This window comes from Strix uralensis, chromosome 1, assembly GCF_047716275.1.
Source record: "Strix uralensis isolate ZFMK-TIS-50842 chromosome 1, bStrUra1, whole genome shotgun sequence".
In the NCBI taxonomy this organism is placed as follows: Eukaryota; Metazoa; Chordata; class Aves; order Strigiformes; family Strigidae; genus Strix; species Strix uralensis.
Window position 1 is genome coordinate 175184084 of NC_133972.1, and position 13002 is coordinate 175197085.

Genomic DNA, 13002 nt, shown 5'->3' on the forward strand with positions numbered 1-13002 from the left:
TGGATGTGCAGGGACGGGGCCTGACTCGACTCTTCCTCATACAGCGGCTGTTTTTCTGTCGTTGAAGCTGGATTTTGGGGGTCCTTTTTTCAGCTCCTGAGCCTCCTGGGAGAGCATTTAATCTTGGTGGTTCTACCCCTGCCCGTGGCTGGTGGTGGGTGTCGTTAATGCCTCCCCTTTCCAAGCGCTGTGTCTGAGCACTGCCCCAGGGGACGGCCTGTGCAGTCCGGGCCATGCTGGAGAGGGGTGACACGGCAGCACGGCGCTGGTGGCCCCGCAGAGCCTGGCAGGACAGCCTCGGAGGGCTCTGCTACAGCAAAGCCCTTTGGGGCACAGCCCAGGGCTCCCTGCCGAGGGCGGAGGGCAGGCATTGGGAGGCTGCCTGGGGGTGGTGTGGAGCTGGGCAGGGCGTACCCCAGGGCTTCCCCCCTGCTTTCAGTTGGAACTGCGGCCCCGATTTCTCCTCCCGTTTGTGCCGGTGGTGTTGGTCTTACTGCTGCCTCTAACCTCAAGTCTCTCTGCCTCACGCGTCACTTGCTCCCGCTCCTGCGGGGAGTCTGCTGAGCCTCCTGACCCTCCTCCTGAGCTCGCATGCTGCTCCAAGCCAAAGCTCCTGCATCCTGGTGCTGGTGGTGGGTTTCTGATCCAGCTGTTGTGGTAAGAGCACGTGTTACCACAGAGCTGGTGTGAGTAAACACTGATACAGCCTTGTCAGTGCTGGCTTCTGTCTGCTCTATCCCTAAGCTAGGGGCTGTGTTGTATTTGCTCTGGCACAAAATTTTAGTGGAGCTCTGGCCCAGGTCTGATGTACGTATCTTGGCAGGAGATGTGAGCTGGTACAACATCTCTCCCCCCTTGCTAGTGCTCCCCACTCCTCCCTGAATCAAGCCCTGACCCTGATTGTTGCCAGAGAGCCTACCTTATTGTGGTTTTGCTCATCTTCTGGTGCTCTGCTGGTACAGAGGCATGACTGAGGTGTAACTGCAGGCACACAGCTTATTACGTGGTGTTGATTTGCCCTACCTGTGGCAAGAGGGAGACATAAAATCTCAGAATAGTGTCGAAAGTCAAACCTGTCTCCACCCTCCATTAGCAGCTCTATTTATATCTGTGGGCAGCTTCATAGGAAAAGCAGATCTAATTCCCTAGTAATAGCCTGCAGTGTCTTCAGAGTGCAATGTATGGGCTCAGGGCTTACAGAGCTCAGGGTCTTGTTAGATTTTAATGTGTCATTAGTCCTCTGACAACCCCGCTGCAATGGCGAGTGCAGTGTTATTGCACAGGCAGAGGTATGTGCGTGCTTGAGAGCACGGTCCTCTGCTCTCGGGGCGTTACCTGTGCTGAAGAGTGTGTAGTCTTTAATAAAAGGTTTGGTGTTGAGCATCAGCTGCAGCTCAGATCTTGTGCTCAGTTATGATGAAAGCAGGAACAAATTGTTATCTTCCAGGAGAACACCTACCTAGTCTGGACTGTTCACGTAACTTCCGTGCCCTTCAGCAAGTGTCTGGCTGTCACTCTCCAGCAGCCCTGGCTCCTGGCAGCACCAGCTTTCTGCCTTTCCTGCTCGGGGGTTCACTGCTGACTGTGACAGCCACGCAGTGGTAGTGGTAATGTCCCGAGGCCTCTCATGCCTTCTCGGGGATGTTTGTCCTTGAGAATGTCCGCTTGCTGTAGAGACCCATAAGCAGCTGTGTGAGTTCTGCTCCATCTGGCGAAACCTGGTGCTGGGTTAGAGCTGTGGGGCTGCCCTGGCCCAGGGGTGCTGGGTGTCGAGAGGCTGTTCATCTCAGAGCAGTGCCCGCGTAGCATCCCATAAAGTCGCTGCTTACCATAACTGTTCTGAAGCAGTGGTGGCCCATTTTTACTGGGAAGCTTTTGAGGCTGTGGTGATTCCTGGGATGTGCAGTGCAGGCTGCGCGTGTACCTGCAGGGGGGAAGCAGGAGGGCCCTCGTTAGGACACAGACACTTCCATGGGCCCAGCAGGCAGAGGCCCATTTCCAAAGCCACAGTCTCCTAGTCATGCCTCAGTTCTGTTTGACAAAGAATTTTTGTTTCCTTAGGAAAAGAAATACAGCACAGCTTCATACTCTTCCCCTGTGCTCTAAATTGTCCTGGACTTCTCTGCAGGGGAAGGACTGGGATAGCTCCTTTTACTTTCTTAAGGGAGCTTTGAGTACATGGGTTGAAGAGCCCAGCCTAGTTAACACCCCACAAAGCTCACCAGTGACTGACTACTAACTCTTCAGCTTACCCCATATTCTGGTGTGTCCTGAGAGTCATTACAGGAATCTTGAGAGTCATTCTGGTAGTGGAAGACATGGGGCAGGGAGCTGCAGGGGGAGAACGTTGGAGGGTTTGAATTGTGGGATGGGAATCTGGCAGGGAGGGTGCAGGACTGGGAGCAGTGGCTAAGGACAGCTAATTTTTTGGGATAGGACTGGGAGTAGACTGAAGAAAACTGATTCTGGGGGAGATTAGGACAGTAATAGTGACACATGGGGGTCCCAGTGAGAGCGCTCTGATCACTAAGAAATTTTTCAGAATAATGTAACTCCCCAGCACACAGCAACATGTGTGGAGCTGGGAAAGGACAGATGAGACTTCTTCCCCTTCCCCTCCCCTGGGCACTTTGTTGGACTGCACTGGTTGCCCTTGTCTTCCTAAGCAGAGACATCGCAAAAAAGGCCACTGAGAACGAGCTGTCCAAAGCTGGGGAGGCATCATGGTTGCCGGGTAATGGAGACCTTAACGAGTAAAAGGCCATCAAGGGCTGTCAGATATGACAGAGCTCTGACTCGGGGAGCTCCCGCATCTGTGCTCTCTAATCCAGGGAAGTACCACTGTACTTCTGGTCTGGCCAAGTCTGACCATTCTCATCTTCTTGGCAATGGCAGAAAAATAACAGAGGGGAATGTGTGAAGTCAGGAGTGTGTGCGGCTCCAGCACAGTATGCTGGGCCGTGATCTGGTGATAAGAACCTAAGGGCCAGGTCTCTGCTGTGTGTCATCTGTGTTAAAAATTGGTGTATCTGGCAGACAGGAGGACCCAAGGGAATCCTCTCATCCCGGTCCACTGGACACAAGCCTGACGCTTTTCCCCGTTCCCAGGCCCAGCCGTCAGGAAGGCTGAGTGCAGATTCGGAAGATGAAACACTGCAGACATGTCTGGCCACAGATTTACACAGACAAGAAGCGGGGCAGTACCTAAAGGCACACACATGAACACAAAGAGTCCTCACAGGGCACGAACAACACAGACAACTTAACCCTGTTCCGACCCTCTGGCTAATCAGGTTTAAGGTCTGCTAGTGGAACATGCACATGTGCTCCCTCACTCAGCTCACATAAATATTCATGTTCACAGGTCTCTTCAGTTTCTGGCCCAAGTGTCAAGTTCTTCAAGGCTCTTTGGTCAGACCCCGAGTCTTTTATCCAGTTTCTGGGCCAGCTGTTGGGTCTTCCCACATTTTGAATTCCTACTTGCTGCCTAGTCCAACCTGAATGTTACTAGTAGATCGTGCACATGTACCCAGAATAGAGCAAACTCACACAGTAAATACAGACAGTTTGATAAGGAGGTAGAGCAGACTGTGGTGATCGGGCACAGGGCTTGGCCAGACAAACCGAGTGACCAGCAGCCTCTTTGCGTGCAATCAGCCTCTTTTATTCGCCACCCGCTCCATTTTCCCATGCTTGTTCCTCCCCTCTCCTTGGCCACTCCTCTTTCCCACCTGTGATCCTTCTGCTACACATCCCATAATAAGTTTTGCACATTCCCACAATCCCCCTTAAACTTCCTGTAGCGAGTTTGCTCCTTCCCACGAGAGCTGTTCCGATAACCCCTGACCACCTCCGTTTCCTCTGTGTATCGATGACCAAGTTTTTGGTCGTGCTTTACGGTTCCCATTTGAGCCATTCCTTCACCAATCCATCCGCCGTTGTCTTGGCTCCGTACGTGCATTTCGCCGAGGTTTGTGCCTCTGTGTTTAATTTATTATCTTTCCTGCTTGTTGCCTGGTCTCAGCATCACCCGGGTGCCCTCACGCCCTTCCCCTTCCCGTGTGCGGGTGCAGGCTGGCACATCTCTGCATCCTCTGCGGCTGGTGCCGGCGTGTCCCTCTGGGGAGAGGAGGTGCCGTGGGGCTGGGGGACTCCTCTTGTGTGGGGAGCAGCACACCGGACCCCGGGTGGGGTGGGGCAGGTCGGGTGAGGGGCGTTTGTGGCGGTTCTGGACGCAGCCGTGTCAGCGGGTCTGCCGTCAGCCTGTCCGGAAACGGCTGGCTGGGAGGGAGCGGGGGAAACGGTGAGGAATCGGGCTACAAAATCCAGTCGCTGTGGCTGTTACAAAGTCACGTGATTATTCCGTGAGCTGATCAAACTCCACCTTGACAGCTGTTATTTTTGTGTCCTCATGGTTCATTTTGGAAAGCTTTTCCAGGACCTAGAAACATTTTTAATTTTCACCTTCAACTTTTTAATGGGAAGCTTCGTCCTTTTGGCAGTGTTTTTGTAGCTTGGCTCTCCTCAATGTTCTGCCCCTCATACGTTTATGGAGACAGTCGCATCCTTTCTGGTCCTTTGAGTTTCTAGGCAAGCTGTTCCAAATCTTAATTTTGTAGGAAAAGCTCTCCGCTCCCCTGCCTGTTGCAGCAGCTTTTGTCTGCACATCCTGTTAACTTAGCTTAGATGATTTTTGTGTGTGTGAAGGATGAGAATAGCACACCCTTTTTCAGATGAGTTCTCTTCAGTGCTTTGTATGACTGACATTGCTGCTTCTCTGTGTGTACTGGAAGTACCTCTTGGTCTGAAGCGTTGCATCTTTCACTGGTACCACAAGACGATTGAAATTATTTGGCATAGCATATCAGATAATGGTTTTTTGTCCAAAAGAATTCTAGTTTTCACTTCGTGTCAGCCACTCAGTGGCTGTGGACGAGCAGAGTATCCTTCTCGGTGCTTCCAAGTCGTTTTATCCCTAGGGTGCACTTTTTATGACTTAAAACTGACATCTCCCCACACGGCCATGGCCTTGCCCAGCGTGGGCAGACAGCAGCCCAGCGGCCAGTGGCCGGTCCTGTCCCACTTCAGATCATGCTCTTCAGAGCCTGTGTCTGGGCTTTGAGAGCAACTGATACGGGCGAATGGCCTCGTGCAGAGGCAGCTGATGCTGTGTCACGTTAGTGTGCTGTGGCATCACTTCTGGGAGTCACTGTTTTGTCTTCCTCCCATATTGAGATCTTTGGACCCATGCCTTCAATGCAACCTCTTGGGCTGCTTTTGTCGTGACCCAGCAGGAAAGCTGGAATGCAAAGCCAGGGAGGAGTGACAGGGACTCTCCTGGAGCCAGGGAGGAGTGAAGGGACTCTCCTGGTAATGATCCAGCCACAGCGTAGCCCGGGCAGTAGCTGGGTTTGAGGTGCCTCGGGAGCTGGAGCATCATCCGTGGTCTTCACGGGCCCCTGGAGCATCCCTGGTGCTGTTAGGGCTTGGAGGTGCAGCGGGAAGGTGGGAGAGGGGCTGGCACGCTGTCTAGGAAGAGGATTGTGGTCAGGGGGGATGAGCAGGTGCCTCTGTCCCTTTGCCAGATAGGAGTGAGTGGGGTGAGTTAGAGTGCTCTGGGGAAGAGGCTTTTGAGAAGGGGCAGCGTTGCAGCAGAACGGGGTCCCTCAGGGCGCTTGGCGAGGTGCTGGGCGATGGTCTGATGCTGTTTGCGGGTCGTTCTAGATCAATGGGGTAGACATGACAGAAGCCAGGCATGATCAGGCAGTAGCGCTGCTTACCGCATCCTCCCCCACCATCGTGCTGCTGGTAGAGAGAGCGGGTGCAGAGCAGCTCGGCGAGGGAGACGCGCCGGGCGCCCCACGCCTGCGCATGCACTCCCCACCGCCGCCCCCCAGCCACAGCCAGAGCCCGCCTGAGGAGATGCCGGCGCTGCAGAGGAACCACCTCTCTAAAGGCCTGGAGGATCAGTACCCCATAGAGGTGAGTCTGTCCGTTGGACTATGGCATCCTGTAATCTTGGGTATCTTTCACTTGAAAAATTAGTAGTCTGGTGGGCGCCGGCCCACTGTGTTGGGAAGTTGGGAGGACCCCAGGGCGTTGGGAAGTTACGGGGAACCCCCTGTCCTGTGGGTGCTCACCTTGTGCTCGCTCACGCAGAGCATCCCTGACTCCATGTCTCTCAGTGTTTGTGATACCCCTTATTGCCTTTGACTCTGCTTCTTGTTCCCTCAAGGAGATTCACCTTGTGAAAGCAGGTGGTCCTCTGGGGCTCAGCATCGTAGGAGGCAGTGACCATTCGAGCCACCCATTTGGGATTCATGAACCAGGGGTCTTCATTTCAAAGGTAGAGTCCTGTGGGAGCAGCCGAGCTGTAGGCATCCTGCTGTTTCATTAGTGGGGTCAAGATGAAGGGTTTTGGCGCAAGAGCCTGAGAAGTACAGTATAGATTTAAAAAAAAAAACCACCAAAGGGATGGGGAGGGATGCGTGCATATGTAAAGAGTTAGCTTACAGTAGAGATACTGCTGCTGTTGTAGAAATCTAAGTGGCATGTAAAAGCCTGCAAACCTGAATAATTGATGCTGAACTCTTTGGGGAGAGTCAGCTTTTGAAATTGCTGAGCTTATGTTAGCTTTTAATGAATCCTGGAAAGATGCAGGCATTTCAGAAAACCAGTCACCACTCAGAAAGTGTTAGTGGGATGGCTGTGTAACTGGAAGGAAGAACAGAAGTGCTCTCTGCATTCAGGCCAGCGTCCTTCGACCTGACGTTCTCTTTCCAGTGGGGGCACCACCTGATGCTCTTCAGAGACACCAGCCAGCCGCTGGCTGCAGCTCATTCCCCTCGCAGTCCTGCGCATCCACACTCGTTGAATTAGGGATGTTAGAGGGGACATCCCTGCCCAGCCCCCTTCGCATCCATATGTCTCTTGTCCCTTGGACTCACTGAATCTGTCTCCTCTAACACCCGTGGCTGCAAGTCCCAGCACGTCGTTACCTGTCCCCTGAAGCAGCATTCTTTGATCTGCTCTGAACCCGTGTCCCACCGGTCACACCGAGTGCTCCTCTGCTCTCATAGTGCCAGATTGGTGACCAGAAGTCCTGTATTCGGCTTCTTCACCACCTTCAGTGTTGTAAACCTCAATTCATTCTCCTTCTGCGGCTTCTCCCCAAACTCGGGAGTCATGGCCTTCCTTTCTCCTTGCAAGGTGCTGCTCCATCCCCTCGTTATTTTAGTTGCCTTTCTCTGGACCTTCTCTGACCCCACTGTGTCATTCTCAGTGTGTGGCATCACAGGATCGTTCGGGTTAGAAGGGACCCGCAGCGGTGCTTGAGTCTCCCTGGAAGTGCAGGGCCAGCCTAGATCAGCTTGCTGTGGGCTTTGTCTAGTCAAGTTCTGAGTGTCACCGAAGATGGAGATCTCACAGCCTCTCTGGGCTCCTCTTCCAATGTTTAACTACTATTATGGTGGACATTTTCTTCCCCATATCTAGGCAGAATTTCCCTTGTTCCCACTTGGATCCCTTGCCTCTGTCCCTGTACCTCTGTGCACCTTTGAGAAGAGCCTGGTCTCTGTTTTCTCTGTACCATTGTGTTGGGTACTTGAAGACAGCAGCAACATCTCCTTTGACTTTCTGTTCCCAAGAATGAAAAGCCCCGAGTCTGCCCGCCTCTCTTTGTACAGTGCATTCTCTACACCCCTGCTGGTCTTGGCCCTCTGCTGCGCTCGTTGCGGTTTATCAGCATCTGCCTTGTGCACCAGACGCCGCGTCCAAGCCCTGATCAGTGGGGAGTGGTCGCTTCCCTCAGCTCACTGCTCACACCCACCATGGTTGCGAGGGCACAGTGCTGCCTTCACTGTCTTCCACGTGTTCTGGATCCGAGTCCCTGGCTAGCAGCAGCCCTCCTGGAACAGCAGGTCTGCGTGGCAGGTGTGCGCCTCTGTCCCCTGCAGAGGTGGTTTCCAGGAGGTTTCACTTGGTGCTGACGCCTGGTTCACTCTGGCATGGCTCCTTCTGCACAGTGTGTTTCTCCTCATCTCCTGCAGGTCACCGTAGCTGTGTCAGAGGCATGTCAGTAGAGGAGGACTCTGCTCTCTGTGGCCAGCCACCTCGAGCTCCCAGCCTTTCCCAGCTGGGGAGCCCCTGCTGTTCGTTGAAGCCCAGCCCCTCCTGACCCTTCTGTACAACACGGGCTTTGAACTCCTGGCGGCAGGGTTTCTGCAAAGACCCTGTTGCTCTCCTGCTCCCTTTCACTGATGCTGTGCAGTAGCTCATCTCATCCTGTAGCTTCTTCACCCCCCAGCTCAGCACCTCGATCAGAGCACACCAGGGGCCTCAGGAGAGGTCCCAGGTGCTGGCTGTAGCCCAGGACGCTGGGAGCTGGGTCCCTCCTCTGAGGCGCCCGGGTGGCACGGCCAGTGCCGGCCACCCCCCCCGTGGCGTATCACCATCGTCCTTGCACGGCGTCTGGGTCCCCTGCTGCTCTGCCATTTCGGGAGCAGAGAACTGAACGGTGCTGGAGATGTGGGTGATTCTGTCTGTCTTGGTCTCCGTGCCCTTTCTGATGATGCCCGAAGTTTTGTTGGGGTTTTTTTTGTCTCTTCCTGCGTGTGGAGCCCATGATTTCAGAGAACATGCCACAGTCTCTAGGAGCTTTCACGAGTTACTGAGTTCACTGTTGCATGTGCACAGTTCAGGGTGTTTTTCCATAGACTCATTGTCTGTGCTGAAGCTCACACCATGTCTTTTTGTCCGGTTTTCTTGGCCTCTTTTGAAGTTCCCCACCACCAGGGTGGTATTTGTCTGCTCAAAACAGCACAATATTGCAGGCAGACCTGGAGATTTCACTGTTCACTCCTTTTTCAGGTCACAGATGGACATGCTGAATAACAGCAGGCACACACCAGTCCCTCAGGCACCCCACCAGTGAATCTTTTGTGTCCTGAGCAGCAGCTGTCCAGCCCTGCCCTTTGTCTCCTTTCCTTTAACCAGCTTTCAGTCCATTACGGTGGCCCTTGCTCCCATCCAGTGGGCACAGCTTCTCTAAAGCCTTTGGGCTCAGACCTTGTGAAGGACCATTTGGAAATCCAGAAGTTATGTCTATCAGATTCCTTCCTTCTTGTGTTCTTTGTTTTTCTGACAGTGCTTCAGCAGGTCAATGGGGCAGGATTTGCATTTACAAAGTCAAACTCACTCTTTCCCAGCAAGCCCTGCTATCCGCATGCTCACAGATCTTACTCTTTGTTGACTCTATTGTTTGACCAGGAGTAGAAGTTGGGTTTCTTGGTTAGTAACTGTAGCTCTCAAGATCCTCTCTAGAGCACTTGTGGAGGACTGGAGTTGTACTGGCACTGTCAGTCCTGGCTCAGTGGCCGTTCATAACGGTAGATGATGCGCTTCCTACAACAGCCCTGCAGTGTAACGTTTGAGTTCCTTCAGAGTCCTTGTGAGAATGTTGCCTTGTCTTCTGGTTACAGCCACAGGCAAAATAATGGGACAGCTGACACAGAATTGGCTCAGATGAAAATGATAATATAAGAACATGTCAAATGACACTTTAAAGCAAATCTTACTTCGTTCTTTGCCGGTGTTCACAGACATGTTACCTCCTGGGGAACTTTGGTTGCTGAGAGAGAAGTCAAAACAGGCCTCAGAGGATGCTGCAGGATAGCCATGGGGCACAACCAGTGTCTCTCCAAGGAAAGATGGAATTTCCTTCTCTAGTTGTAGTATTAATGATTCTTTGTAGGTCATTCCCCGTGGACTGGCATCTCGCAGTGGTCTCCGTGTGGGGGACAGGATCCTGGAGGTCAATAGCATTGACCTGCGCCACGCTACCCACCAGGAAGCGGTGAACGCGCTGCTCTCCAACAGCCAGGAGCTGACCATGCTGGTGAGGAGAGATCCGCCGCCACCGGGTATGCAGGTAGGTCCTGAGTAAGGGAGTGGGGGGGAATCACACCTCTCTTTACAGAAGGATCACTTTTGAAGGCAGTTTCTTACCTAGCTGGAAGTCTGGGACTGGGATACAACAGATTCCGGTTGAAGTTTCCTCCTCTTTGGGCAGAATCCTGTCTCTTGTAGTAAGCACGTACCCAGCTGAGGACTGGGGAGGGTCTCTTGCCGTGCGCATGGTGATACTGTGGTCAGAGAATGGTCAGATTTCGTGGAGACCAGGTCTGAACAGGAGACAGAAATACAGAAAAGGGCAGAGCCTCATGAAAAGGAATAAACTGTGCCAAATGAGTGAAGGGGTCTAATTCAGGTCCTTGTTGGGGTGTTTACAATGTGGCAGCTACTAGGAGTGTTTCCTCACCAATTCCAGTCTGAATGTGGCCCAGAAGCAAGGAGACCTTTTCTGTGTTTACAGGAAATATGCATTGAAAAGGCGCCAGGAGAAAAGCTGGGCATCAGCATCCGGGGTGGAGCGAAAGGTCATGCTGGCAATCCGTTTGATCCCACCGACGAAGGCATCTTCATCTCGAAGGTACCAGCCCACTGACGCTGCGGTGCGGTTGCATGCCAGGACTGCAGGGGAGGAGGGGGATCCCTGTGGAAGTGGCTCCATACGCTCTCTCCGCTTCCCACAGGGCACATCAGTTCTCCTTGGAGTATTCTCCATCCATGGAACGAGGCATATCTGTTTCCTTTCTGTTTTCCTCCTCTGCAACAGCTACAAAATTTCTTCTTTCATTTCTTACGTTTGCTTTTATTTTGCCTTGCGTTTCTTCTTGCTTTTTTTTTCCTATAACATGAACCCATACATCTTTCCTTTCCCTCTCCATTCCTGTTGCTCCCCGCAAGTGCTTGTGGCCTTACTGCCCACTCAGATATGCGTGCTCTTTCCTCCTTTCATCTCAAGCATTAGGAATTGCTCACCTTTCCTCCTGGGCCACACACCATGCGTAATTTTGTCCTCTTTCCTTTGTAAATGACTGCTTGTGTGCATACCTATTTGTCGTGTCACTTTTCCCCAAGAAGTAATACACCTTTCCTTTTCAGTAGTTACTGTGTATAAGCTTATGCTCCTCCTGACCCTTACCAAAAAGTATTGCCTCTTCTTCCTTGTTAGCAAGAGAGCATGGTGAGAAGTGCTGTAATTTTGGTCTTGCTGCTGACCAGAGAGGGACTCTGGATGTTCACATTAGTGTCACTGGTTCCCTCTTCAGCTGGTATGGTGGGGTAGAAACTCTGCTCTGGCTCTAGAGGTCTTAATGATCCTTGCTGGGGGTGGACACTCCATAATTGCCAGTTAACCCTTTCTAATAATTGGCTGCTTTCAAAGAAAGGGGGAATACTCAGCATCCATTATTACTTGGATGTAACTTCTTTGTCTGAGTTTTAAAGTTAAAAGAGTAAATTCACTCCATCAAGGAAATAGTTGCACATTCAACTGCAATATTTGTAGTAGTAGTAAAAGAAAACCTAAGGTTATTGTAACTGGCAATTATTTTTAATCATTAGGTTTGGTTTTATCTCCTGCAACGTTACAGCGTTTGGGGGTTTGGAAGGTTTACAGTTTAGCCCCATTGCAGGGTTAGTTTAACACACACCCCCTTTTTTTTTTTTTTAAATAGTAGTTGTTTTAGCCTGTGGAGAACCAAAACACTGAACTTTTCTGCTCTCCCTTCAACTCTGTTACTTCAGCTTGATCTCTCTTATCTGTCCTAACCGGAATGGTTTTCTGCTTCTTTTATTTTGTCTGTGTATTTCCAGTAACTGAGAGACAAAGTAGTGCTGCTTCTTCCTCCTCCTTGGATGTCTGATTACAGCCTTCTTTCTCCTTAGTTTTTCTTAATTTGCATTTCCACTGAGTCCCTTAATGGTCATTTTTTAAAAAAGTTTTAAAACCTTCTTGATGAAGCATTACCAGTTGAATACCATGAGAAGTATAAATTATATCTACAATTTGAAATTCATGATCTGTCTCAGTGGGGATAGCTCAGTGTCCCTCAGGGACGTATCAATAATACAGATGACAGTTGGCATTAAGGACATTTTTCTGCATTAACTTCACCTCCTCCCATTATTTCTGGGTGTTCTACTGTCACACTTATGCACTTGCTCTCCCTGGAAAAGAAATTGTGAGTACTTGGTCTTTTTCCATTCAGCTGCATGTGACCACCCTTGTGCATGCACATGCACTCACACACACTTCAGTGTTTTCCTTTACAGCCCTGAAGAAATTATGTGTAGGCATGCATGGCTGCTTTTCCTCCCCCAAAACCTAAAAAAAATTAAATAATTTATTTTAAAAAATGCATGAAGCATTTTTTCTCCTCTTTCTACAGGTACTTTATTAAACATTTATCTGTTGTTTTTTCTCCAAAACAGCTCTCATACATCCAATAAACACCTGTGCCTTTGGTTTGGTTTAGGTTTTTTTGCCTCTCTGCTCCCAGCAATAGGTGATGTGCAGTAGTCCATCCCTTCCTTCCTTCCTCTGGTGTTGCCTCCACCCCACCTTGACAGCCAGTCGTGTGTGCCCTCGCATGCCCCCACCACCTTGGTGTGCCCCTGTGCTCTCCTCACTCCCTTGTCGTAGATCCGCAGGCTCTGCTTGAGACCCCCGACGCTGCCATGTTCCTGCTGTGAAGCCTTGGCGTAGCACTGGCCGTAATTCTCTTTGTAAGGCTTAGTCAGGCTGCTTCCTTGGCTTGGAGTTGGGCGTTCGGACTGAAGCGCTCGTTGGCCTCCGGTGTTCCCAGGGAGGTCTGCCTGTGCACCAGCTGTGCCAAGGCCCTCACCTGATCTAGCCTGACTGTGCCTGTGTCCCATCTTGCTCCAGGCTTTTTGGTGTCCCATCAGAGAAAGTAATGCCCATTTGGCATTCTGCTCCTCTCCCTAAGGCTTTAAGTTGTCCTTGGTATTTCTGTCTGATTCCTGATAGTAGCTTCTCCTATCACCATTGTTCAATTTTGGGTTTTTTTTTCCCCTCACTTCCCCAGCTTTGCATATTTCTCCTGAGCCTCCTGTTTGCACGTGTTTGGATTTTTTGGT

At 51.3% G+C, this 13002-nt stretch overlaps 1 protein-coding gene across 31 annotated transcripts in view; it reads left to right on the forward strand.

Moving 5' to 3' along the window:
* Nucleotides 1-13002, forward strand: part of SCRIB (scribble planar cell polarity protein) — a 112047-nt gene that overhangs the window by 51564 nt on the left and 47481 nt on the right. For 29 of the 31 annotated variants that reach the window (XR_012631650.1, XR_012631645.1, XR_012631647.1 and 26 more), the window contains 4 exons: nucleotides 5725-5982; nucleotides 6236-6346; nucleotides 9752-9928; nucleotides 10373-10489. Coding sequence is in view for 27 of the 31 variants with exons in the window: in XM_074889905.1 (XP_074746006.1) it covers nucleotides 5725-5982; nucleotides 6236-6346; nucleotides 9752-9928; nucleotides 10373-10489 (663 nt within the window). In the remaining 4 variants the exon portion in view is untranslated. The other 2 variants (XM_074889915.1, XM_074890151.1) reach the window with 2 other exon arrangements.